Below are 22,816 nucleotides of genomic sequence, written 5' to 3'. Positions count from 1 at the left end.
ATAAAAAGTTAAAAAAATTTTTGTTTATTATTTTTACATTTACTTATACATTTTATTTATTAATTTTTAATTATCTAACCCAGGCACTACAACTTGATTTAGTTTTCTTTTATCAACAATTAAAGGCTTCAATAATTTTGTTATTTGACCCGTAGCAACTGTGTTTCTTCCTTCTCTTACTGTAAAGGTCTGTCCTACCATCATTGGCATTCGTTTTACAAGAGTCAATTTTGTGGAACATTGTTCACCAGGCATCAACATATTATTTCCTTGGCCAAGCATTAAATCAAAACGACATTGTACTGACCACGTTGAACTATAAATTGGCGAGCAGTGACCTGATGCCTATAAAAAAAATTTATTATTTTTAAAATGAAATAAATTTGGTAATTATTTACAAGTTGGATCAACCCATGCTGGACCATATTAATTTTTTTTTTTAATTGTTTGTTTTTTTAAAGTACTTTTCAAAAAAAAAAATATATATATCAAAGAAAGATAAAATATGTATTTTATCAAAAAACATGAAAGTCAAAATTTTTTCCAACTTTTAAGGGCAAAAAAGCTATAAAAATTTTTATTTGTTCCTTTCAAGACATTTTTTATCATAAATGCGCCGTAAAAATAAACAGAATAATAAAACAAAATTGAGAATGTTTTTTCACCTAGTTATGGCCCAAAATGGAGTAAATAATTACCATAAATTTTTACAAAAAAAAAAAAAAAATTACAGGTAAAGGTCGATGTCGGCCACCTTCAGCAGTTTTAATTAAAAACATCTGTGCTTCAAAATGATTTGTCGAAAGAAGTGAATCTTTCTGACTGAGCATCATCCCTCTAAAGACATTATTATACTTAACGCTACGTAATAAAATTCCTACATTTTCTCCAGCGAGAGCTTGAGGTACACTTTTTTGGAATATCTAGAAAATATATTTTTTATTTAATTATTCTCAATATTATTTATTTAATGCAAGAATAATTTATTATATATATTTATATATTAGTATATTAGTACTTGAATGTCCCCAACAGTGGTTCGAGTTTGCTCATCAAAACCCAACAAATCAGCAGGTGCATTTTTTTTAATGATCCCTCGTTTAATTGTACCCACTACTACGGTACCTCTGCCGGGTACACTTATCACATTGTCAATTGGTAACAGGAAAGGTGAGTCGTAGTCTCTTTTAGGAGTCGGTACGTAATTATCTACAGCATCCAGTAGATCTTTAATTGCTGGGACTCCAAATTTAGAATTATCACTATTCAAACCCAAAAGCGCAGACCCACGGATAACTGGTGCACTTATACCGTCAAATCCAAGGTCAGTTAAAAGCTCTCGCACTTCTATTTCAACCAGGTCCAGCAGCTCATCATCAACAAGATCTGCCTGTAAACTATTAAATCAGTAATATTGTTCAAATGTGATTGAATAATATAAAATAAAGGACTAGACATTTATAATTTTTTAGAGCTTCTAAATATGGAATTTTTTAAATAAATTTTTTTATTAAAATTTGCAGATGTTGGCTAATTTAATTTTTAATATTATAAAATAAACTAAAAAAATAAAGAAACTACTTACCTTGTTGATAAAGACAACAATGTGTTTTATATTGAGTTGTTTTGCTAGAAAAAGATGTTCTCTAGTTTGCGGCATAGTCCCATCATCAGCAGCTACCACAAGAATAGCCCCATCCATTTGTGACGCTCCACTGATCATATTTTTTATAAAATCACTGTGGCCTGGACAATCTGTGTGAGCATATCTGCGTAATTTAGTTGAGTAACCAACATGAGCAATGTTTATTGTGATGCCACGTGCTTTCTCCTCAGGAGCTTTGTCAATTTGGTCAAATGGAACATATTTGCAGTTTTTAAATTCCTCTGACAGGACTTTTGTTATAGCTGCTGTCAGAGTAGTTTTTCCATGATCCACATGACCTATTGTACCTTTGAAAATTAATTAAGTATATATTCAATAATTTTATAACAAATAAATTATTACATGTAGAAATTTAAAAAAAAATGAAAAATGCAATTTTTTAAAATAATTTTTTCGAGCAAGTTTATTTGTTTAAAAAAATAAAAAAATTATCTAGTGATTGTTAAAACATTAATGTTATACTGTACTTACCTATATTGCATATTTGTTCTGCGTTTACTTCAGAAGAAAAATTTCGATTGTGAGAAATTGGTTGGTTTATTTTTTTATTCTCAAGTTTTGAAAATTCTGTAAAGACACGTAACACTGAGAATGTTTTTTTATTTATATTATTTAATTTAACTGCTGAAATTTTAGCTGCACTGTAAGCCGGTCGAAAAATATTCCTTAAAACACTCATGATTTTATTTTTTTAATTTCACTTATTTAAGCTATCATCAATACAAACATAAAAAATTTTTAATAAATTAAAAATTAACAAACACTTGAATCATTTCAATAATTTTTTATATTAAACAAATAATAACAATGAGGGATTTAATTTTAGTTAGAAATATATAATTAGTGTTTTCTTTATACGGTAGAGCGCTTAAGTAGTCTACTGAAGTTAGGCGTAAAATTTTTAAAAATTATGTAAACTGAAGTCAGCTGACAGCTGTCAATTTTTATTTTAATTTTATAATTTATTGAATAAAAAATTAAAAATATCAGCTGACTATAGTATTATTGATAATTATTGAAATTGATAAACATAAATAATATAAAAAAATATTTTAAGTGTTTAATACTGAAGTTAGCCGACATTTTTTAATTTATTTTACTTAATTTATTAAATTATAACTAAAAAATTGCAATTATAGTTTTTGAACATTTTAACAAATGAAAAAATTTTTAGATTTCGGCTAAGTTTATTTTCATAGAAAATTCTTCTAAAAAGTTTCACTTATAATTTTTATTATTTTCACACGTGGAACTTTTTAATTAAATTTTATGACACTAAAGTTAGCCGACGTTTTTAATTTTTTGATTTTTTTTTAATTATTAAATTAGAACTAAAAAATATTATTTAAAAATTGGACTTTTAGTTTTTCGAGTTTTTTACAAATGAAAATTTTTTTTAATTATTTTGTAATAATTTTTTAATAAAAAAAAATTCTAAAAATTTTTAAATGTCGGCTAACTTAATTTTCATTTAAATTTTGTATATAATAATCTAATTGCTATAAAATTCTAAAAAAATTTTTTAAATCTAACAACTTCAGTGTCTTTAAAGTGTTATAAAGTTGGCAGCACTGTAAATCAGTTATCAGTGATTCCCGTGTGATGGACGCAGGTGAAAGAAAACTCGTTAGTGATGAAAAGTCAAAAAATTTACTCTAATACTCTGATAATAAGACATGAATGACTGTTTATAACGCTATTCAAACAATCATCGATAAGTTGGTCAATTATAGAACAAATAAAATGTACTAATGGAATAAAAAGTGCTAAAGGTACTCATATGTTGCAATGAATCTCTGGTACGTAATTTATGGGGTCGCTAGAAAACTGCGTTTATCGCGATCCGCCCCGCACGGGCTCTCTTTATCAACTGATTGATGATCAATGGCTCTATTTGAGAGAAAATATACAAATAAAGTGTTATTAGATGATACTGAAACTTTGGTAAGCGTAATTGAAAATGCAAGAACTATTGATGGTCATACAGTACGTTTAATTTTATTTATTATATCTTTTTTATAATTCTTATTTATTTATCAGTTAATATTATAATTATTATTTGAGTTGTTTACTTAAGTATGTATTTAATTACAGGAATACGTGATCAGAACACAGAGAGGCCCCTTACCCGAAAAATCTTGGCGTGTTAGTAGACGTTACAATGACTTCGTACAACTCAATGGAGTTTTATCTATGTCAGGCTTGGACCTGCCGTTACCTCCTAAAAAAATTATTGGTAATATGGATGTAGAATTTATAGCCCAACGTCAAATCGCCTTGCAAAATTATTTAAACGTTGTACTAATGAATCCCATATTAGCTTCATCGTTGTCTATGAAGCATTTCCTCGACCCCAACAATTACGCTATACCTTTACATGGTAAGTTAAAATTATTTTATTTGTAAAATTTGTTTTTAAGATGACACTGAAGTTAAGGGCATTAAAAAAGGTTTCGTATAATTCACACGGATAGTCAATTTATTATGATAAGTATTTAGGCTGCATTTGAAAATTTTCTATCTCTAGATACATGATTGAAGACATGACCTTGTATCTTGTGAACTATTTACATTTTTAAAGATATAAGCTCATCCCGATGTTACACTCATTAAGACCTTTCATTTGAGTACCCACATGCATTTTTGATATATTTTTCATATATACATATATATAATATACATAAATATATAAAAAATTGATGTGGGTATTCAAATGAAAGCTCTTGATGAATGTAACATCAAGATGAGCTTATATCTTTACAAATATCAATAGTTAAGAAAGTACAGTGCAATTTAACATAGTTAAGAAATGACATTGTATCTTGTAAAATATTGACATTTTTAAAAATATAAGCTCATCTTAATGATACACTTATCAAAAGCTTTCATTTGAGTACCCACATCAATTTATATATATATGTATCTATGAAAAATATATGAAAATGCATGTAGGTACTCAAATGAAAGCTCTTGATGAGTGTAACATCAAGATGGGCTTATATTTTTAAAAACGTCAATAGTTACGAAAGTACAGTATAATTATCTTGTAAAATATTGACATTTTTAAAAATATAAGCTCATCCCAATGATACACTCATTAAGAGCTTTTATTTGAGTACCCACATCAATTTTTCATATATTATGTATATATGTATATATGAAAAATATATCAAAAATGCATGTGGGTACTCAAATGAAAGCTCTTGATGAGTGTAACATCAGGATGAGCTTATATTTTTAAAAACGTCAATATTTAAAAAAATACAGTGCAATTTAGCAATAGTCATTATTTAATAAAGAAAAATTTTATTTATTTTACTTATTAATAATTAAAAAATTAGTTAGCTGAGTTCAGTATCAATTTCTTGAAAGATATCGAATATAAAAAAAAAAATTTTTTTTTTTTCATTTTACAGAAATAGCATTACAACAAGTGTCTCTAGCATTGAGAAGCGATGCAAATTTCGAAATTGGAAAGCCAATTGTCGACATGGGATGGCGGCTAAGAAAGTATTACTATACCGTAAAAAATCGTCAAACTATAAAGCAAGAATTGCTCTTGGCTTGGGTAGAATTTGGACCTGATAAACATTTACAAGACAAAGATATCCAGGGTGTTTTCAAAAGCCTGGGAACATTGAAGCACCCTCACATTGAGAGCATAGTTCATCAGCATGTAACCGACAATGGTGCTTTGACAATTAGAAACTTTTACAACAATGGTACCTTGCGTGACGTTCTTTGTAGCTCAAAACCAAAGCAACCGTTCATTAAAAAGTACGGAAATCCAAAGCAACCAAAATCACTGATCACATCTGAAATCGCCACGTACGCATATCAGATTCTTGATGCACTGAGTTATCTCGCTGAAAAAGGACTACCTTACGGTCATTTACATACCGGTAATGTTCTTATAACACCAACGGGAGCTAAGCTACTGGACATAGAAAATGGATTGCTGGGTTTGCCAGCTTTTTATCGGCCTTACGTTGTCCAGAGGCGAAAGCTTCATGCCACTACTCAGGTAGACGTCTATTCATTTGGACACGTGTTGTACGAAATGGCATTTGGCAGGCCATTGCTAGAAGCAACTTGCACTGACATTCCTTACTGCGATCCTCATTTGAAAAATCTTTTGGAGGTAATTCTTTCACCTGAAGCACTCAAACAAGATCTTCCTACTATTGCTCGGCTTATTGAGCACCCGTTCTTCGAAACTCCTAGACGTGCTGCTGCGCTATCTGCTAATCCTGTTGAAAAACCCCATTTTAAATTGAGCAGCCATCTCAAAGATGCTCTTTTGGATGCTGCTAATAAAGCAGAGCAAAGACTGAGAGATGAACAGAAAGTTGTTAGACACCAAAAGAGACTTGTTAAAGTCCAGGAATTGATGAGCTCTGAAGAAGAGATGAAAAAACGAAAACAAAAATTGGTAATTTTTATTTTTATTAGTAATTATTTTTATACTAAAAAAAAATTAATTTGAGTTAAGAGAAAAATTCTTGAACCAAGAAAATAATTTTTGAGTTTTATTGTTTTTAATCGAGAGAAAAATTTTTGAATTAAATAAAATTTTTATTTTAAGTTAATTTTATACTTAATAAATAAAATTTTAATTTTAAGTAAAATTTATACTTAATAAATTTAAACCAAAAAAATTTTTTAGCTTAAGAATTTTTCTACTCAAATCATGAAAATGAAATTCTTCAAAATTATTTGTTAATTTTTTTTTCTGTTTAATTTTTTTATTATATATTGAATCTTCAGGTATTAAAATGTAGTATTTAGTATAAAGTTTGAATTTTAAGAATATTTTTTCAAACTGTTATTTTTATAGTTTCAAATTTGAAGCGACACTTATTACACAGAAAAAAAAATTAACTTTAATCAAAAGAAAAATTTATGAACTAAGAAAATAATTTTTAAAAGTTGAATTGTCTTGAATCAAGAGAAATATTTTTGAATTAAATAAAATTTACTTAAACCAAGAAAAATTTCTTCGCTTAAGAATTTTTTTACTCAATTTAAGAAGATAAAATTCTTCAAAATTATTTATTTGATTCAATTAATTTTTTTTTTATTTTTAAATAGAAAAAAGAAACAAAATTGGCCCAAGAACAACAATCATCAAGTCAACTCAATAGTTCCAATGGTAAAAGCCCAGAAAGGTCAGATAGTCCTACAAGTACATCTACTACGACTAGTCTCGGTACTTTTACACCTCCATCACACGGTAATAATAAAAAAAATAATTTTTTTAAAATTAATTTAATTAACAATATAATTACTTTGAATTTTATTAATAAGCTGGACACAGAAGTTGATGGCGTTTGCGACGTTCGATGACTTAATGTAGGTTCGTCAAAATAATTTTGACGATGATTGTTAAAAATTAATTTTTTCTAAATTTTTATTTTATATAAATTAATTACTATTGATAATTTTTATTTTTTTCTCTTAAAAATATTGTATTAAATATTTTTAATAGGTAAAAAAAAATTTTAATAAATAAATGTTTGATATTAATTTTTTTAAATTAATAAATAATAATTGGATTATTTTTATAGGTGTGACTACAATATCGAGCAACGCCGTAAAAAATAATAATGAAAACCATGTGCCATTCACGGATGCATCAGCTGGTGCTTTAAATGTACCAACAGGTACAAATGATCGTTCTGCCTTATTAGGCAGTATATGTAATTTTAATAAAGGAAAATTACGCAAGATTACCAATGGTAATCATTAAAATTAGCTTTACTCATTAAAATAAATATTATAAAAATGTGATTAAATATTAAACATTAAATATAATTAAACGGCTATATACTGTACATAAGATAGTGGTTCTGTCGTATAGAAACTAAAGTCAAGTCTTGTCCCGTTTAATATACATAGAATTATTCTTATTTCTCCTCACAATTTATCGAAAAAAAATGTACCTTACGTATTAATTAATATAAATAATTAAATAATTTTATCTTGTAATAAATATGCCAATGATCTTTATTGTAAATTTTTTCATAAATTAGATAAAATTTTTTTTTTATCGTTTATAAGAAAATATTATGTTTTTGTTACTAAAAAAATTTATATATTTTTTTAGAGATAATATATCAAATGTTATTCATTGGCTTTTTAGTTCAAATACTGGTTGATTTATTCAATATTATTTTTAGTAAGAACGTTATATAATTATTATTTTTTCACGAGACTTTGTAGCCAAAAAAAAAAAAAAAAAAAAAACAAATTATACGTTTTGTTGATAATTTTAAAATTACCATTAATTATATTCATTATTTAAAATGTTTACGAGGTTGAATTTTAAATAAAATAATTTTTTTTTCAATGCTGAAAAAAAAAAAAAAATTATCTAACAAACTACTCTGTTATATAAAAATTTTTATTGTTTTGTTATCATTTACGATTTTAATGATAAGTTTTAAATAAAAAAAATAATCATGTTTCTTGAATATGTAAACTTTAAAATTAATCTGGTTTAATGATTAAAATTGTAAAAATAAAACTCTAAAAAATTTTGAATAATATTTTATTATAAAAAAAATTATATCACGTAGAATTTTTTTTCTATTATATTAAATTAAAAATATCGCGTTCTAGATGCTATAAAAGCGTAAAATAAAAATTTTATTTTTTTTCTAAGTTCAAAAAAATTTTTAGTTTAGAAAAAATTTTTTTTTTTTTGGGAATCAACTTATTTTTTAATAAAACATGCAGAAATGCAGGAAAAAATTTTCTCCAAACTAAAAATTTTTTTTTGACAAAAAAAATAAAATTTTTTTTATCTGTAACGCGATATAATTTCGTAAACATTGTAAATAAAAATAGCTTTAATAAATAAAAAAATTATGTATCCAATATATACATTAAAAAAAAAAATAAATGTCCTTATTTATTTTATTTAACAAAATTGGAAGCATATTAAATAATCTAATATTAATATTAAAATAAATTTTAAAAAAGTAGTAAACATTTTTTATTCTAAGCTTAATAATTTTTTTTATACCCAAAATATACACAATGTTATGTTATTTACAGGATAAAAACAAATAGACTGATATGTAAGCGTAATTACTATTAGCTGAACTTGTTAATGAGTCGGACTTACGCATGATACAAAAGTGCGTCACATTATTTAGTGACATTAATTTCATTTATGCCGTATCATAGTTTTTAAACAATGCATTGCTACATTTAACGTCGAATCATAAAAAAATTCCGTCTATCGTAAATGTAAATCGTTAATCACTCACGAAAACAATTCACTTATTTATACTGCTGACCTTGTTATTTAAATTACATGAGATTGGTTAAAATTCAATACTAAACAGAGTTACGGCAACGTCATAGCTTAACATGTAATTCTTCGGTTTCTTTTTTTAATCTAAAAATAATAATAATAATAATTAGTAAGCTTAGCTTGAAATAAATTAAAAAAACAAAATTTTTGGCTTACCTGAGAAGTTCAGCGTCAATGTAATCGGTTATGGCTTTTCTTGCTTGTACTTCATCAGCATTAGATGCCCGTAATTCTGCTAATAATTTGCTAAAGTCTATTGGCTCTCCGTACTTAATCGTCACCTTTTTGAACAATTTAATGATATAAGGTGGCTCATTAGGTAATACTTGGTCCATTCCTACATGGTAAATTGGCACGACAATAGGTGTGACCGGTGATTCAAGAATTAATCTTCCAACACCCCATTTTAACCTGTGAATTGAATCTGCTGATTGATATTTCAAAATTAAATAATCGCCTATCAATTTATTACTCATTTATAATACTCAAAAGTTAGCCGAATTTTTAAATTTTTTATTTATTAAATTAGAACTGAAAAAAAATTTTTTTTTAATTGGACTTATAGTTTTTCTGTGAAAATTTTTTTTTAATAATTTTTTCAATGAAAAAAAAAAATTTTACGTCGGCTAACTTAATTTTCATTACTCATGAACTATCAAACTACAAACCTTATATATTCTTTGAACATATTTACTTTTCCTTCCGGAAATACATGAACCCAATCTCCTTGGGCTAATTTTTCTATACAAAAATTAATAGCTTCCTGATAAACTCCGTCACCTCTTACAGTTGGTATACATTTTCCAAGCATGAAGAAACATGAATGCCAGGAATTTGTGAAACAAATATCATGTGCTGCTAACGACCATCTCATTTTTTTCCTATTTATTACATGCCGAAAATCCAAGGACGCTGAAATCAAAAATTTAATCATTTTTTTTTTTTTTTTTCAATTATAACTAAAAAAAAATAGCTGAAGAAATATTGAGAATAAATTTTTAGACACGGTTAATTTTTTTTTGAAGATTTTTCAATGATTTTAAATCACAGAATGACATTACGGTCAAGCTCACCCTGTGTAATTACATTTTATAAAAGTTGCTGAATTGTAAACAATCATTTAATTATTTGCACTGCTGGTTTGATATTAATTATTGTCAATAATCAGCAATCAACAATATAAGTAGCAAGAAGTAAGCATCACTCGACTAGGTGTCTGGCGTGCCAGACGTAAACCCACCCCAAATCCCAGGATCATCAAAGCAGCTATCGTGATTGGAGACTGTTATGAGCGGTACATCTCTCGGCCTCTGGTTCAATGCTTTTTCAAATATGTGTTTGTTGTGAACTGTTGTTTTATTCAGCCACTCTATAATTAACAAATAAAGAAGACAATTACTAATTATAGTTATTAAAATAGTAATTTAATAGGATGATAATGAAAATAGCTGTCAATTTTTTTAAATTATAACAAATTAATTATAATTAAAAAATATGACATCAAAGTTAGCAGTCTTGACAATTTTTTAATTTCTTTTTTAACAAAAAAATTATTTTTAAAAAATATCATCAATTTATTTAAATTTCTTACATGTCAATTTTTTTTGCAGTAATTTATTTATTAAAAAATTGACTGAATTAATTTTTAGTAAAGTTAGCAATCACTCAGTCAATTTGAAGATTTTTTTTAACAAAAAATTTATTCTAAAAAATTGCATTTTTAATTTTTTACATGTAAATTTTTTTGAACCATAAATCATTTGTTAAAAAATTCAATAAAAATCTACTAAATTAATTTTTATTCAAGTTAGCAGTCATTTAATCATTTTTTGAATTTTTTTCAACAAAAAAATTATTTAAAAAAAATTACATTCTTAAATTTTTAAAATTTTCTACATGTCAATTTTTTTTCCAATAATTTATTTATTAAAAAATTTGCTAAATTAATTTTTATTTAAGTCAGCAATCATTTAATCATTTTTTAATTTTTTTAAACTCAAAAATTTATTCTAAAAAATTGCAATTTTAATTTCTTTAAAATTTCTTGCATGTAAATTGTTTTGTACCATAAATTATTTGTTAAAAAATTTGATAAAAATCTGCTAAATTAATTCTTATTAAAATTAGCAATTACTTAATCATTTTCTAATTTTTTTTTAACAAAAAAATTTATTTTAAAAAATTGCATTCTTAATTTTTTAGATGTCAATTTTTTTTGCCATAAATTATTTGTTAAAAAATTTAATAAAAATCTACTAAATTTATTTTTATTAAAACTAGCAGTAACTTAATCATTTTTTATTTTTTTTAACAAATTTATTTTTAAAAAATTATTTTCAAAAAATTGAAATTTTTTAAAATTTCAACTTGTCAATATTTTTTTTGACATAATTTATTTACTAAAAAAATAATAAAATATCTGCTAAATTAATTATCATAAAAAAAAATTCCACTAATAATTTAATTATAATTTTAAAATAAAATTTTTCTCACAATAATTTAATTGCTATAAAATAATAATAAAATTTCTAATGTCAGTGTCTTTTAATAGGTTATACTTATACTATACACAAAATAATTACTTCTATGTGTATACATTAAATTGATTAAAAAAAAATTTTAAAAATAAAAAATCTTGAGCAATAAAAAAATAAATAATTTTTTGTAATTAATAATTAAATATTTACTTACGAATAATTAATTTAGAAACAATTCCTACTGCGGCAAAGGTAAGTGTACTTGCGAAATTCCACAACTTTGAAGGATTTTTCAACTTAGGTATTATCCACTTAATGTTGTAGACCATGGTGCGTTGACTACTGTATCCGCAGAATAACAAAAATGAAAATGTGCGTCGCTTTCTTGCGAACGCAGCGGCCTTACTCGGAAAATTGCCCCTGAAAAAAACGTCCACTCTTTCGTAATTCGAGTCAGCCATCGTCATACCATTTGTCGGGGTGACCAGTCGAAACCACTGCTTGTCACGTGGTGGCACCTTCCACCTTCACTCTGCAATCGAGTACTTACGAACGCTCACGACTCCATCCGATCTATTCAAAAATTATCTGAGCTCGTGTTGGTATTGTTCATTGATCTACTTTTTTATTCCGCTGTTCGTGATAAACAAATATATCATCAGCTTGATCTGAAAAATTAATAACCTAATATCGTCAATGTCACACATAAATATTATTGCTTATTTTATTTATTTTATTTATTTCTAGGAAGAAAACAGCTGTCATTATTGTTTATAATCAAGCGCTTTTTATTTTTATCATTTATTAATTAGAATAATTTTAGATTTATATATTTATTCGGTAAGTCTTTAAGGAAGTCCTTTCGCTCCTGTTGAGTCATAACAACTGTAGTAGTAAATTTTCAATAAATTAAAATACAAAACCCATAAAAATTCCTAAAATTAAAAAATAAATAGTATATGAGGCATTAATCGTTGAAATTTTGAAAATTAAAAAGGCCATTCGGCAGCCGAAATGGAAGTAGATTTCACATAAAGTAAATTTTCATTATAAATATTAATAATAATTTATTTATTTATTAATTATATATAATAATAACAACATAATTTATTTATTTATTAATTATTATATAATAACTTAAAATTTTTTACATTTATTTTCTTTTTACGAATTTTTTATTTTCAATATTTTAACACAAAATTTTAATTTTATATTATAACATAATAAAATACAAAAATTCGATAGGTTATTTCATTCAAAAGTTATGCGCGAAAGAATCAGCCAAAAAGTAAATTTTTAGGATTTTGAAAATTTTGAAACCATATAATTTCTGAACTACTTGACCGATTAAGCTCATCTTTGAACTTGGCCTTGGTATTTGTCTAAAAATGAAGTATGTTGAGTTTGAAAAGGATCCATTAACAACTATAGACGCTATCGTCCGGATAAGCCGCGTTATATCGTATATATATATATATATATATACATACATATATATATATATATATATATATATATATATATATATATAAATACATACATATATAAACTTTTGAACTAATGGCATTTTCTGAACCAGCTTGACGAACTAAGTCAGAAAATACCAAAATTTTTCAAAAGTTGCGTCATGAGGACAAATGCAATAGTTAGATTTCTATGAAATCTACTAATAGATTTCTATGAAATCTACTAAAAAAAAATAGTTAAATACAAAAATTAATTCGACTGTTGTAAATCAGCTGTTAGTAACCTGTCCGTGATTTGGCAACGCTTTATTTCGGTTGTTTACATTTTTATTTTCACAATATAACCTTAACCGTGTTTAACTTTTTGCAGTCAGTGTAAATAAATAAATTAATTAAAAATGTTTAGTCACAAAACCATAACATTCTAATGTCTCATGGCAGGAATGCTAGTATTTTTTAATTATTGTTTTATTTTTCAATTATGAATTATGAAAATTTGTTAACAATAAATTAACTAATAAGTAGGGGAAGGGCGGGCAAAACGGATATGTTAATTTAAAAATGAAATAACAAATATATATTATAATCATATCCATTCTTAACTTTGGCTAATAATTTTTTGGGTAATTGAAGTTTATAATTAAAGTAAAATAAAAATAATAACAAAGAAATTCTTCTTCGAAATTAAAAAAAAAAAAAAAAGTCAACATTATCCGTTTTGCCCTACCACGGGCGGGCAAAATGAATACTCAGGTCGCGTAAAACGAATACTGATTGGAAAATACATTTCAATCAAAACAATCGTCGCAAAAATATCAACCGCGTCCTGAATATGAAGAAAAAAAATCAAATCTGCATCGTCCTTAACAACATTAAACTAAGTACTGTATACTTACGATTTAAAATTTTTTTTTTTCCTAAATTTCAATATTTATAAAAAAAATTCCCACAAGTATGCAAAACCAATGCTTTATCGATAACGGTAAGTGTAGTTACATAATAGATTGATAGATTGCTGTCTAAAATATTTCTATCGACCGACCAGCGATTTAAAACGATTATTCATTTTACCCGCCCTCTCCGTCTTGCCCGTCCGTCCCCTATGCATGAAAAACATAAGCGCGTTAAAGTTTAGTTTGAATTTATTGAATGGTCTGAAGCTCGCGCGCTACGCAACGTTGCTAAATCTTTTGACTCCATTTTATTGTAGGTAATTTGAGAATTTTTTGTGATTTTTAAATATTAATTTCTCAATAAATATCTCGGTAACTGATATATTTTATTGCAAAAAAAGAAACCTGAATATTTCGAAAATCTGATTTTTAGTTTTTTTTTACTTCATCTAATCCATGACTGATAGTATAATTCGAGAAATACTGCAAACGTCTGATTTTCTCGTAAGACTCTGAACAAATACTAACATTTAAAAATTTTATTTTTTCAAAAATTTGTCCGGTAAAGTATAATTTAAACCTCACTATAAGATAAATAAGGACCTTAACTATTAGAAAAAAATTAAATTTACTCATAATCTAATATTTTTTATTTTACATTGGCGGCGAAAGGACCTCCTTATTAAATAAAATGTTAGCAGTTACTTAATTATTTTTTTTTAACAAATAAATTTGTTCTAAAAAATTATTTTTAAAAAATTCCATTTTTAATTTTTACATGTCAATTTTTTTTGCCATAATTTATTTGTTGAAAAATTAAATAAATATCTTCTAAAATAATTATCATTAAAGTTAACAGTCTTGACAATTTTTTAATTTTTTTTAACAAAAAAATTTCTTTAGAAAAGTTATTTTTAAAAAGATGCATTTTTAATTTTTTAAAATTTCTACATGTCAATTTTTTTTGCCATAATTTATCTGTTAAAAAATTTAATAAATATCTGCTAAATAAATTTGAGATTTCTTCTCTAATTGAAACTTAACATTGACAGTCTAAATTTCAAATTATTTTTTTCTAATCAGGGTTACTTTAAATAGGTTGACATATTTAAACATACTCTTGGCATTACTTTTGGATGGTACTGCTAGTTCAATTGCTTTAATACTCAAGAGATAAAATTAAGATATCACAAGATCTATTTTTGATCAGTGTATTTAATTAATCCATTAATTTATATTATAGCTTCATTTAAATGATTTATTTTTATAAAAAAAAATCATTTAAATTTTATGATAATTAAAACAGTATGCAAACACATTACATATTCTTTATTCTAGTTAAAAAAAGTGATGTTGAACAGTGAAAAAAAATTATTCGAAATTATGAAGCTTTGTTTGAATATTTCTTCACTTTGATTCTAGCTCAGTTTTAAAATTTATCTAATTTTTTTTTTTAATTTTTTAGAATTAAAAAAATCAATTAAAATAAGAGCAACAATTATAATTTATAATTAAGAATAATTTAATAATTCTTTTTGGCAACTAAATTCACGATAAACTGTATTATTAATAAATAAATTTAATTTAAGTAATTTTATGTATAACTATTATTAAGAATTTTCTTTTACCAGAAAATAAAATTAAAAAAATGTAATTAAAAAAAAAAAGTTTGTAAAATTAAAAAAAAATGTCTAATTAATCTAATTAACCATAAAACTGATCAGTAAATTTTTAAATTTCATTAAATGTCTAAATATTTAATTAAAATATTTTTTGACACAATCAAAGCAACAACAATCAATATTTATGATTGATTTATAAAAAAAAATGCAACATTAACTCGTTGTAAAACCTAAACCAAAAAAAAAGATGTTAAAGTATTAATGAATTCGATCAGAACATTCTACCTGGTTTATTTGACCGTATTTAACCGTCTTTGACGATGAATCCAACCTGTCTGAGTTCTTGCGAACAGTCTTTCGAGCAGGAGAGGTGGGTTGAAGACCGGCAGGTGGAGATGGTAGCTGGTGAACAGTTTGAGTGGAAGGAGAAACCAGGGGACCTCATCTCAAGAGTGAGTCCAAGTTTAAGTGTTCTACGGCGTGGTGAACGTTTGCCAGTTAGAACTCGATTCACCGAAAATTACACTGTAAGAAGAAGCATAAACGTTTAGTTATTAAATTGTCTACCGCGAGTGATTTTAATTAAACGCAAGTAAATATTCTTTTTCGGGAATACTTACTCCAATAGGATATGTTATGTACATACATGAATAAGCAATGCTTTCAATGGAGTACTGATTGCGTGTATTGTAATGAAGCTTATATACTCTCGAGTGTGGAATGCACGATGTGTTTTAATGCTTTTGCTAGATCCTTACGATAGCAAACTAGCCGCTTACGGCCACTGTTCTCGTGGTTTGTTCAGAAGACGCGCCGTCCAGTCAGACTCACAATCTGAGTTTAGATTCTCCACTGACCAGGATACTTATTGTATGATTGTTGATAGTGAAGACTAAAAAACTCACCCGGGACACAAAGTGTACGTAAATTGATTTTTTTATATAAATTGTGAATTAACTTTACCGGTTCGGTGACATTGTACAACTGTCATCGCTTACCTTTTTTGTTTCTTTGGCTTCTGTCTTCAGTCAGATTGTTTTATAACACTGAAGTTTACTGAAAATTAATTTACCAAATATTTATAGCTGTCACTTGACCAATTTTTAATTTTATTTAACAATTAAATTAATTAAAATAAATTGTTGTTGAAAAATTGCATTTTTAATTTTTTTAAATTTCTACATGTCAATTTTTTTTCCTAATTTTTTTTTTTCATAATTTATTTGTTAGAAAAATTCTAAAAATTGTTAAATGTTTGATATTTATTAGCTGTCACTTAAACAATTTTTAATTTTATTTAAAAATTAAATTAATTAAAATAAATTGTTGTTGAAAAATTGCATTTTTAATTTTTTTAAATTTCTACATGTCAATTTTTTTTCCTAATTTTTTTTTTTCATAATTTATTTGTTAGAAAAATTCTTAAAATTGTTAAATGTTTGATATTTATTAGCTGTCACTTGAAAAATTTTTAATTTTATTTAACAATTAAATTAATTAAAATAAATTACTGTTAAAAAATTACATTTTTAATTTTTTTAAATTTTTACATGTCAACTTTTTTTCCTAATTTTTTTTTTCATAATTTATTTGTTAGAAAAATTCTGAAAATTGTTAAATGTCTGCTAAATTAATTTTCATCAGATATTCAATTATTTTTTTTTATGAAAATTAAGTTAGCCGACATTTAAAAATTTTTAGAATTTTTTTTTTTTAATTTCATTTGTAAAAAATTTGAAAAACTATAAGTGCAATTTTTAAATAATATTTTTTAGTTTTAATTTAATAAATAAAGCAAAATCAAAAAAATATAAAATGACAGCTAACTTTATTATTTTTTTTTTAACAAATGAATTATAAAAAAATTAGAATTTTTGGGAAGAAATTTGTTTGTTTAAAAATATTTTTAAATTATTAAATGACTGTTAAGTTAAATGTCATGAAGTTAACTGACATTAGAAATTTTTTTATTATTTTATAACAATTGAATTATTATTAAAAAAATTAAATAAATAAATTCTGTGTTAAAATTAACAAAAAATTATTATGAAAATTTTTTCAAGTAGTTTTTTAATTGTTATTTATTCGGTATAAATTTTTAAAAAAAGTGACAGCTGACAGCTAACTTCAGTATCAATTTTTAAAACACTGAAGTTAACTGCCATTTTTATTTTTAATTTTAGAGCAATTAAATCATTGTAAAAAAATGAAAATTAAGTAAGCCTTTTAAAAAATGTTTTTTAACTTAAAAAATAAAATTTAATTTTAAAAAACTTGAAAAACTAAATGTACAATTTTTAAAAAATATTTTTTAGCTCTAATTTAATTAATTAAAAATGGCGGCTAATTTTAGTATTATAAAAAAAATTAAATAAAAGAATTTCACTTGTGAAAATTAAAAAAAAAGTAGTAATGATAATTTTTTAAAGTAGTTTTTTAATTGTAATTAATTTTGTTATAAAAATAAAAAAAATTGACAGCTGTCAGCTAACTTCATATCGTTCTATATGTTACTTCTTTTGTATTATATTTTCCAGGGATTTCTGGTACACGAATCAGACTCTTTGTCGATCGAGGATCTCGGATGAGAATGCAGTACAGCGTTGTCTTGTCTACAAGTGAAACAACCGGTGTAACTCGGGTTTTATAATAATACGCGTGAGTGCGAGAGATGATGTCGTTGGAAATGTCGAGACTCGAACCGCGGGGTACCCAACAACATCCTGATCAAATACCAAAGCTTCTCGCGGTTTTAATACACACGCGAGACACTTGTTTCACTGAATACTTTATTGGATTTCGGTAGTATAGTGCTTACTCTGCTATTAAGTAAACCAGGTAAAGTGATTAAATAAATGTGTGTATTGTTTAAATGAGAGTGCGGTTTTATTCATCGACAAATGTTCATGTGTAATTTTATCTGTTAGTTAACAGTGTTTTTTGGGTTAAAGTTTAAATGTGAATTAATTAGTGCGTGTGCTGGACAACTAATAAAGTTTTACGTTAAGTGCTGCAAGTATAATCTTCAGAAGAAAGGAGAAAGTTGGAAGAAAAAAATAATAAACGATCGCCTGGATCTTTTATTTTCTTGAAGAGCGACCAAGTATGTAAATTAATGTTTAATACACTGTTAATTAGCGTACTTGTGCTTGTAATATGTAGGATAATTATTATTTCTTCCCGTATGCATGTGTACAGAATTTATATTATTAAGAGAATAAGAAATTAATGTTTCGGTATTTAGGCTGCATTTGAAAATGCTCCATCTCTAGATACATAATTAAAAAATTACCTTGTATCTTGTGAACTATTGAAATTTTTAACGATATAAGCTCATCCTGATGTTACACTCATCAAGAGCTTTCATTTGAGTACCCACATGCATTTTTGATATATTTTTCATCTATACATATATATAATATATATAAATATATAAAATATATGAAAAATTGATGTGGGTACTCAAATAAAAGCTCTTAATGAGTGTAACATCAAGATGAGCTTATATCTTTAAAAATATCAATAGTTAAGAAAGTACAGTGCAATTTTACACAGTTAAGAAACGACCTTGTATCTGGTGAACTATTGACATTTTTAAAGATATAAGCTCACTCTGACATTACACTCATCGAGAGCTTTCATTTGAGTACCCACATCAATTTTTCATATATTTTATATATTTATATATATTATATATATGTATATATGAAAAATATATAAAAAATGCATGTGGGTATTCAAATGAAAGCTCTTAATGAGTGTAACATCAAGATGAGCTTATATCTTTAAAAATGTCAATAGTTAAGAAAGTACAGTGCAATTTAACAAATATCTTGTGAACTATTGACATTTTTCAAGATATAAGCTCATCCCGATGTTATGCTCATCAAGACCTTTTATATGAGTACCCACATCAATTTTTTCATATATTTATATATTTATATATATTATATATATGTATATATGAAAAATATATCAAAAATGCATGTGGGTACTCAAATGAAAGCTCTTGATGAGTGTAACATCAGGTTGAGCTTATATCTTTAAAAACGTCAATAGTTAAGAAAGTACAGTGCAATTTAACATAATTAATAAAGGACCTTGTATCTTGTGAACTATTGACATTTTTGTGTTAGCAGTCAATACCGAGTAACTTAATTTTGATAATAATTATAATAATAAAAAAGAGTAAAACGCGAATAATAATAACCGCGAATAAGGTAGTGCGTGGTAGTGTAATTACTGAGTTTTTACCAAACTGTAGTTGGTTCCTGGAGTCAGATATAGAAAGCAGAACTCATAATTTCTCGTGATTATCTTTGGTATGTTAATAGTTGTAATGTAACGCTCGGTTATAGCTCTCTCTGGTGCTCTTGCCTCGTTATAACTTGACGTTGTCACTGTCGCCTGCATCGACAACGTGTGTTAGTAATTCGAGAAACGACCAATTAACATTCCCAGAAAGGAATAAGTTTCTTGTTTTAAAGGAGCTTCTTCCATGCGGTCTTCCCTCTTTTTCGTAATTGCTGTACCAGAAACCGCCAGGTCCATCCAGGCATCATTATTAACAAATAAAAGTATTGCTAATGCCCTAATAATAATAACAACAACAATAATAATCTTGAAGAAACAAGATACATGATAGTCATCGAGCCAGATCTTGACCACGTTGATCGAGGACAAGGACATTCAAGAAGATGATCAGCTATTTAGTTGTATCTCTACAAACTACAAAACTCCTTCTCTATATATCATCCTTATACACATAGGTACACATATGTTGGTTACTCTCATCATCGTGAGGACGCAGTAAGTCAATACAAGTTCTACCATTTCCATGTACAATAGGACAATGACCTTATATCTTTTCATGTATCGATAATTAATGCACCGTCGATCAGGTTTATCTTTACGTGTAAGTTACTTGGTACATATATACATTTATGTATATATATATATATTATGTGAACCACCACTGGTATTTTAGCATTTTTAAATATTTAATGTTCCAAAGGAATTCCGGTTCTTCCGCCAAACGAATGCTTTCGCTATCTTTAGTCACACACAAGCAGTAGTCGCAGGTTCATTGCTGAGTACTCTGCTATGTCATCATGACGGCTGTCGATTGAGAAGCCACTGAGGATTTTTACGCGGATTATCATCGTTATCAAATGATATTTCTGAGCAAAAGCTTGCTAACGATGCTATTTTATTACATGAAATTAATCCAAGCTGACAATAACATAAATAATTAGTACTTACTAACATTATTACTTAAATTGCACTGTAATTTCTTAACTATTGACTTTTTTAAAGATATAAGCTCATCCTGATGTTACACTCATCAAGAGCTTTCATTTGAGTATTCACATGTATTTTTCATATATTTTTCATATATAAATATATGTAATATATATTAATATATAAAATATATGAAAAATTGATGTGGGTACTCAAATGAAAGGTCTCAATGAGTGTAATGTTGGGATGAGCTTATATCTTTAAAAATGTCAATAGTTGACAAGATATTTGTTAAATTGCGCTGTACTTTTTTAACTATTGACATGTTTTAAGATATAAGCTCATCCTGATGTTACTCTCATTAAGAGCTTTCATTTGAGTACCCACATGGATTTTTGATATATTTTTCATATATATATATATATAATATAAATAAATATATGAAATATATGAAAAATTGTTGTGGGTACTCAAATGAAAAGTCTCGATGAGTGTAACATCAGGATGAGCTTATTTCTTTAAAAATGTCAATAGTTCACAAGATACAAGGTCATTTCTCAATTATGTATCTAGAGATATAGCATTTTCGAATGCAGTCTAAATAATCATCATAAAAAAGAGCAATTTTCAAAAACTATTTTTTAATTCTAATTCAATAAATAAAGGAATAATTTAAAAAATTAAAAAAGTCGGCTACTTTAAGTATTATATAATTATATGTTTCACTTACTGCTAAAGTGTGCATTACCTCAAGTATTAATCGGTTTTAAGATAAGTAGAGAAAGTTCCACGCAAGCTCTGTCTCATCTCGAGCGTGGGTATATTTTTTTAAAATTATGACCATATATTTATTGACGTGTAAAGAATTTTTTTCGGACTTGTTGATCGCGATATATAGGCTGCGTTTGCTAGTTCATTTAATTTTTAAATTAAAGATCTTGATAGCAAGACTGAATTTTATTAAAATTCCTAGAGAAACTCCCATTTTTACCTCTTTATATACAGGAAATTATATCTATAGATCGAATCAATTATTTAAAACTAATTAACAGAACTTTTATTTATTAATTGCAAAGCTATAATTTAAATTTACCTGTTTATTATCAAAATAGTAGGTGAAACCAGCTGTCATCACCTCAAGTCTGAAATTGTACATCGATTCTGTGTCACACGCGATACTTTTCATGATTATCTACATTTAAACCAAGTTTCAGTGCCAGCAGCTACTTTGAAACAAGTTATTTGAAGCTAATGATCCGAGTAACTGTTACCGTAAGCCTAACTCGTAATTTCAAATTTGCTATTTAATACAAACAACCATTATATGGCATTCTAAAGAATATATTAAGTTTCAACGGAAATAAGAGAATTGATCAAAGATAAAAAATTTTAACTTTAATAATTAAGTCATTAAATATTATTAAAATACCAAAAAATAATAATTCAATGTACATAATTTATTATTTTAAAATATACGCGTGGGTATTTAAAACTTTTATTCAAAATTTATCTTCGTGGATTTTAAAAACGATAAATATTTTATTTTTAATTGGCTTTCTTCTTTAAATTACAACTTTTTTCAAATAATTGCAATTTTAATTTTAAAAAACTTTAAAATTATTTCATATTTTCTCTGTTATTAAATTAATTCATTTTCTAAAATTAATTACAATATTCATTCTCAATTAACTGTTAAATTCTGGTACAGCTTGTTTCATTGTTAATTTCTTTAAAATAAACTTTCAAATAAATTTAACAAGTTATAAAAAGTTAAATCATTATCAACTAATTTCTCATTACAATCAAGATCAATTAAATAAGAGAGTAAAGTAATTAGAATAAGTGTTTTGTAAATCTGTAAATTCTTGTTTTAATTAACTTAAGTATTACGAGCGTTGTTAGTCGATAATTCTTATAAATTTACTTTGTAAAATATTTTTAACTTCGATTGAATTTTTAAAAAAATTTTTTTATAGAAAAAAAAAATTAAATTTAATCAATCGAAGAATTTTTGAATCAAAAAAATAATTTTTTAAAGTTTAATTGTTTTGAATTAAGACCAAAAAATATTTAATCAAATAAAATTAACTTAAATTTTTTATTTTAGAATTTTTTTTACTCAAATAAAAA

At 25.7% G+C, this 22,816-nt stretch overlaps 4 protein-coding genes across 7 annotated transcripts in view; 2 read left to right on the top strand and 2 right to left on the bottom strand.

Annotated features, from left to right (window-relative positions):
• Positions 1-8: 8 nt before the first annotated feature.
• Positions 9-2,430, bottom strand: LOC123264710 (elongation factor Tu-like). The gene is made up of 5 exons (XM_044728139.1): positions 2,138-2,430; positions 1,586-1,953; positions 1,019-1,390; positions 732-923; positions 9-345 (listed from the first exon to the last, which is right to left on the bottom strand). The coding sequence occupies exons 1-5, from the start codon at positions 2,343-2,345 to the stop codon at positions 67-69; spliced, it is 1,419 nt and encodes a 472-aa protein (XP_044584074.1). The 5' UTR covers positions 2,346-2,430; the 3' UTR covers positions 9-66.
• An 806-nt stretch (positions 2,431-3,236) lies between these two features.
• Positions 3,237-7,654, top strand: LOC123265077 (PX domain-containing protein kinase-like protein). 4 transcript variants are annotated; one of them, XM_044728667.1, is made up of 6 exons: positions 3,238-3,652; positions 3,761-4,046; positions 5,083-6,098; positions 6,758-6,899; positions 6,974-7,018; positions 7,234-7,260. In XM_044728667.1, the coding sequence occupies exons 1-5, from the start codon at positions 3,551-3,553 to the stop codon at positions 6,988-6,990; spliced, it is 1,563 nt and encodes a 520-aa protein (XP_044584602.1). In that variant the 5' UTR covers positions 3,238-3,550; the 3' UTR covers positions 6,991-7,018; positions 7,234-7,260. The 4 variants fall into 4 exon arrangements, with proteins under 4 accessions (XP_044584600.1, XP_044584602.1, XP_044584603.1 ...); XM_044728668.1 differs by having other exon boundaries at positions 6,974-7,022; XM_044728665.1 differs by lacking the exon at positions 6,974-7,018 and having other exon boundaries at positions 3,237-3,610; positions 7,234-7,654.
• A 985-nt stretch (positions 7,655-8,639) lies between these two features.
• LOC123266237 (tafazzin) lies at positions 8,640-15,850 on the bottom strand. Its single transcript, XM_044730358.1, has 6 exons — positions 15,731-15,850; positions 11,679-12,132; positions 10,228-10,356; positions 9,656-9,899; positions 9,144-9,398; positions 8,640-9,071 (listed from the first exon to the last, which is right to left on the bottom strand). Exons 2-6 carry the CDS (start codon positions 11,929-11,931, stop codon positions 9,032-9,034), a joined length of 921 nt encoding a protein of 306 aa, XP_044586293.1. The 5' UTR covers positions 11,932-12,132; positions 15,731-15,850; the 3' UTR covers positions 8,640-9,031.
• Positions 15,851-16,042: 192 nt separating this feature from the next.
• The window catches only part of LOC123266234 (protein prickle-like), an 87,752-nt gene continuing 80,978 nt past the window's right edge, over positions 16,043-22,816 (top strand). The window contains exons 1-2 of the mRNA XM_044730351.1: positions 16,043-16,364; positions 17,983-18,548. The gene's annotated coding sequence lies outside the window, so the exon portion shown is untranslated. The remainder of the gene's footprint in view (positions 16,365-17,982; positions 18,549-22,816) is intronic.

This window comes from Cotesia glomerata, linkage group LG5, assembly GCF_020080835.1.
Source record: "Cotesia glomerata isolate CgM1 linkage group LG5, MPM_Cglom_v2.3, whole genome shotgun sequence".
Classification (NCBI taxonomy): Eukaryota; Metazoa; Arthropoda; class Insecta; order Hymenoptera; family Braconidae; genus Cotesia; species Cotesia glomerata.
Note: the sequence above shows the minus strand (reverse complement) of the source record. Positions and strands in the feature narration are given on the sequence as shown.

Bases quoted from the DNA above. Each gene is read 5' to 3' on its own strand.
- LOC123264710 (XM_044728139.1), bottom strand. From the start codon at position 2,345: ATGAGTGTTTTAAGGAATATTTTTCGACCGGCTTACAGTGCAGCTAAA. The intron at 1,954-2,137 runs GTAAGTACAGTA...TAATTTTCAAAG, and splicing joins AGAACAAATATGCAATATAG to GTACAATAGGTCATGTGGAT. The intron at 1,391-1,585 runs GTAAGTAGTTTC...AATAGTTTACAG, and splicing joins TTGTTGTCTTTATCAACAAG to GCAGATCTTGTTGATGATGA.
- LOC123265077 (XM_044728664.1), top strand. From the start codon at position 3,551: ATGGCTCTATTTGAGAGAAAATATACAAATAAAGTGTTATTAGATGAT. The intron at 3,653-3,760 runs GTACGTTTAATT...ATTTAATTACAG, and splicing joins GAACTATTGATGGTCATACA to GAATACGTGATCAGAACACA. The intron at 6,099-6,757 runs GTAATTTTTATT...ATTTTTAAATAG, and splicing joins AAAAACGAAAACAAAAATTG to AAAAAAGAAACAAAATTGGC.
- LOC123266237 (XM_044730358.1), bottom strand. From the start codon at position 11,931: ATGACGATGGCTGACTCGAATTACGAAAGAGTGGACGTTTTTTTCAGG. The intron at 9,399-9,655 runs GTTTGTAGTTTG...TTCAATTCACAG, and splicing joins ATGTTCAAAGAATATATAAG to GTTAAAATGGGGTGTTGGAA. The intron at 9,072-9,143 runs GTAAGCCAAAAA...TATTATTTTTAG, and splicing joins ATTGACGCTGAACTTCTCAG to ATTAAAAAAAGAAACCGAAG.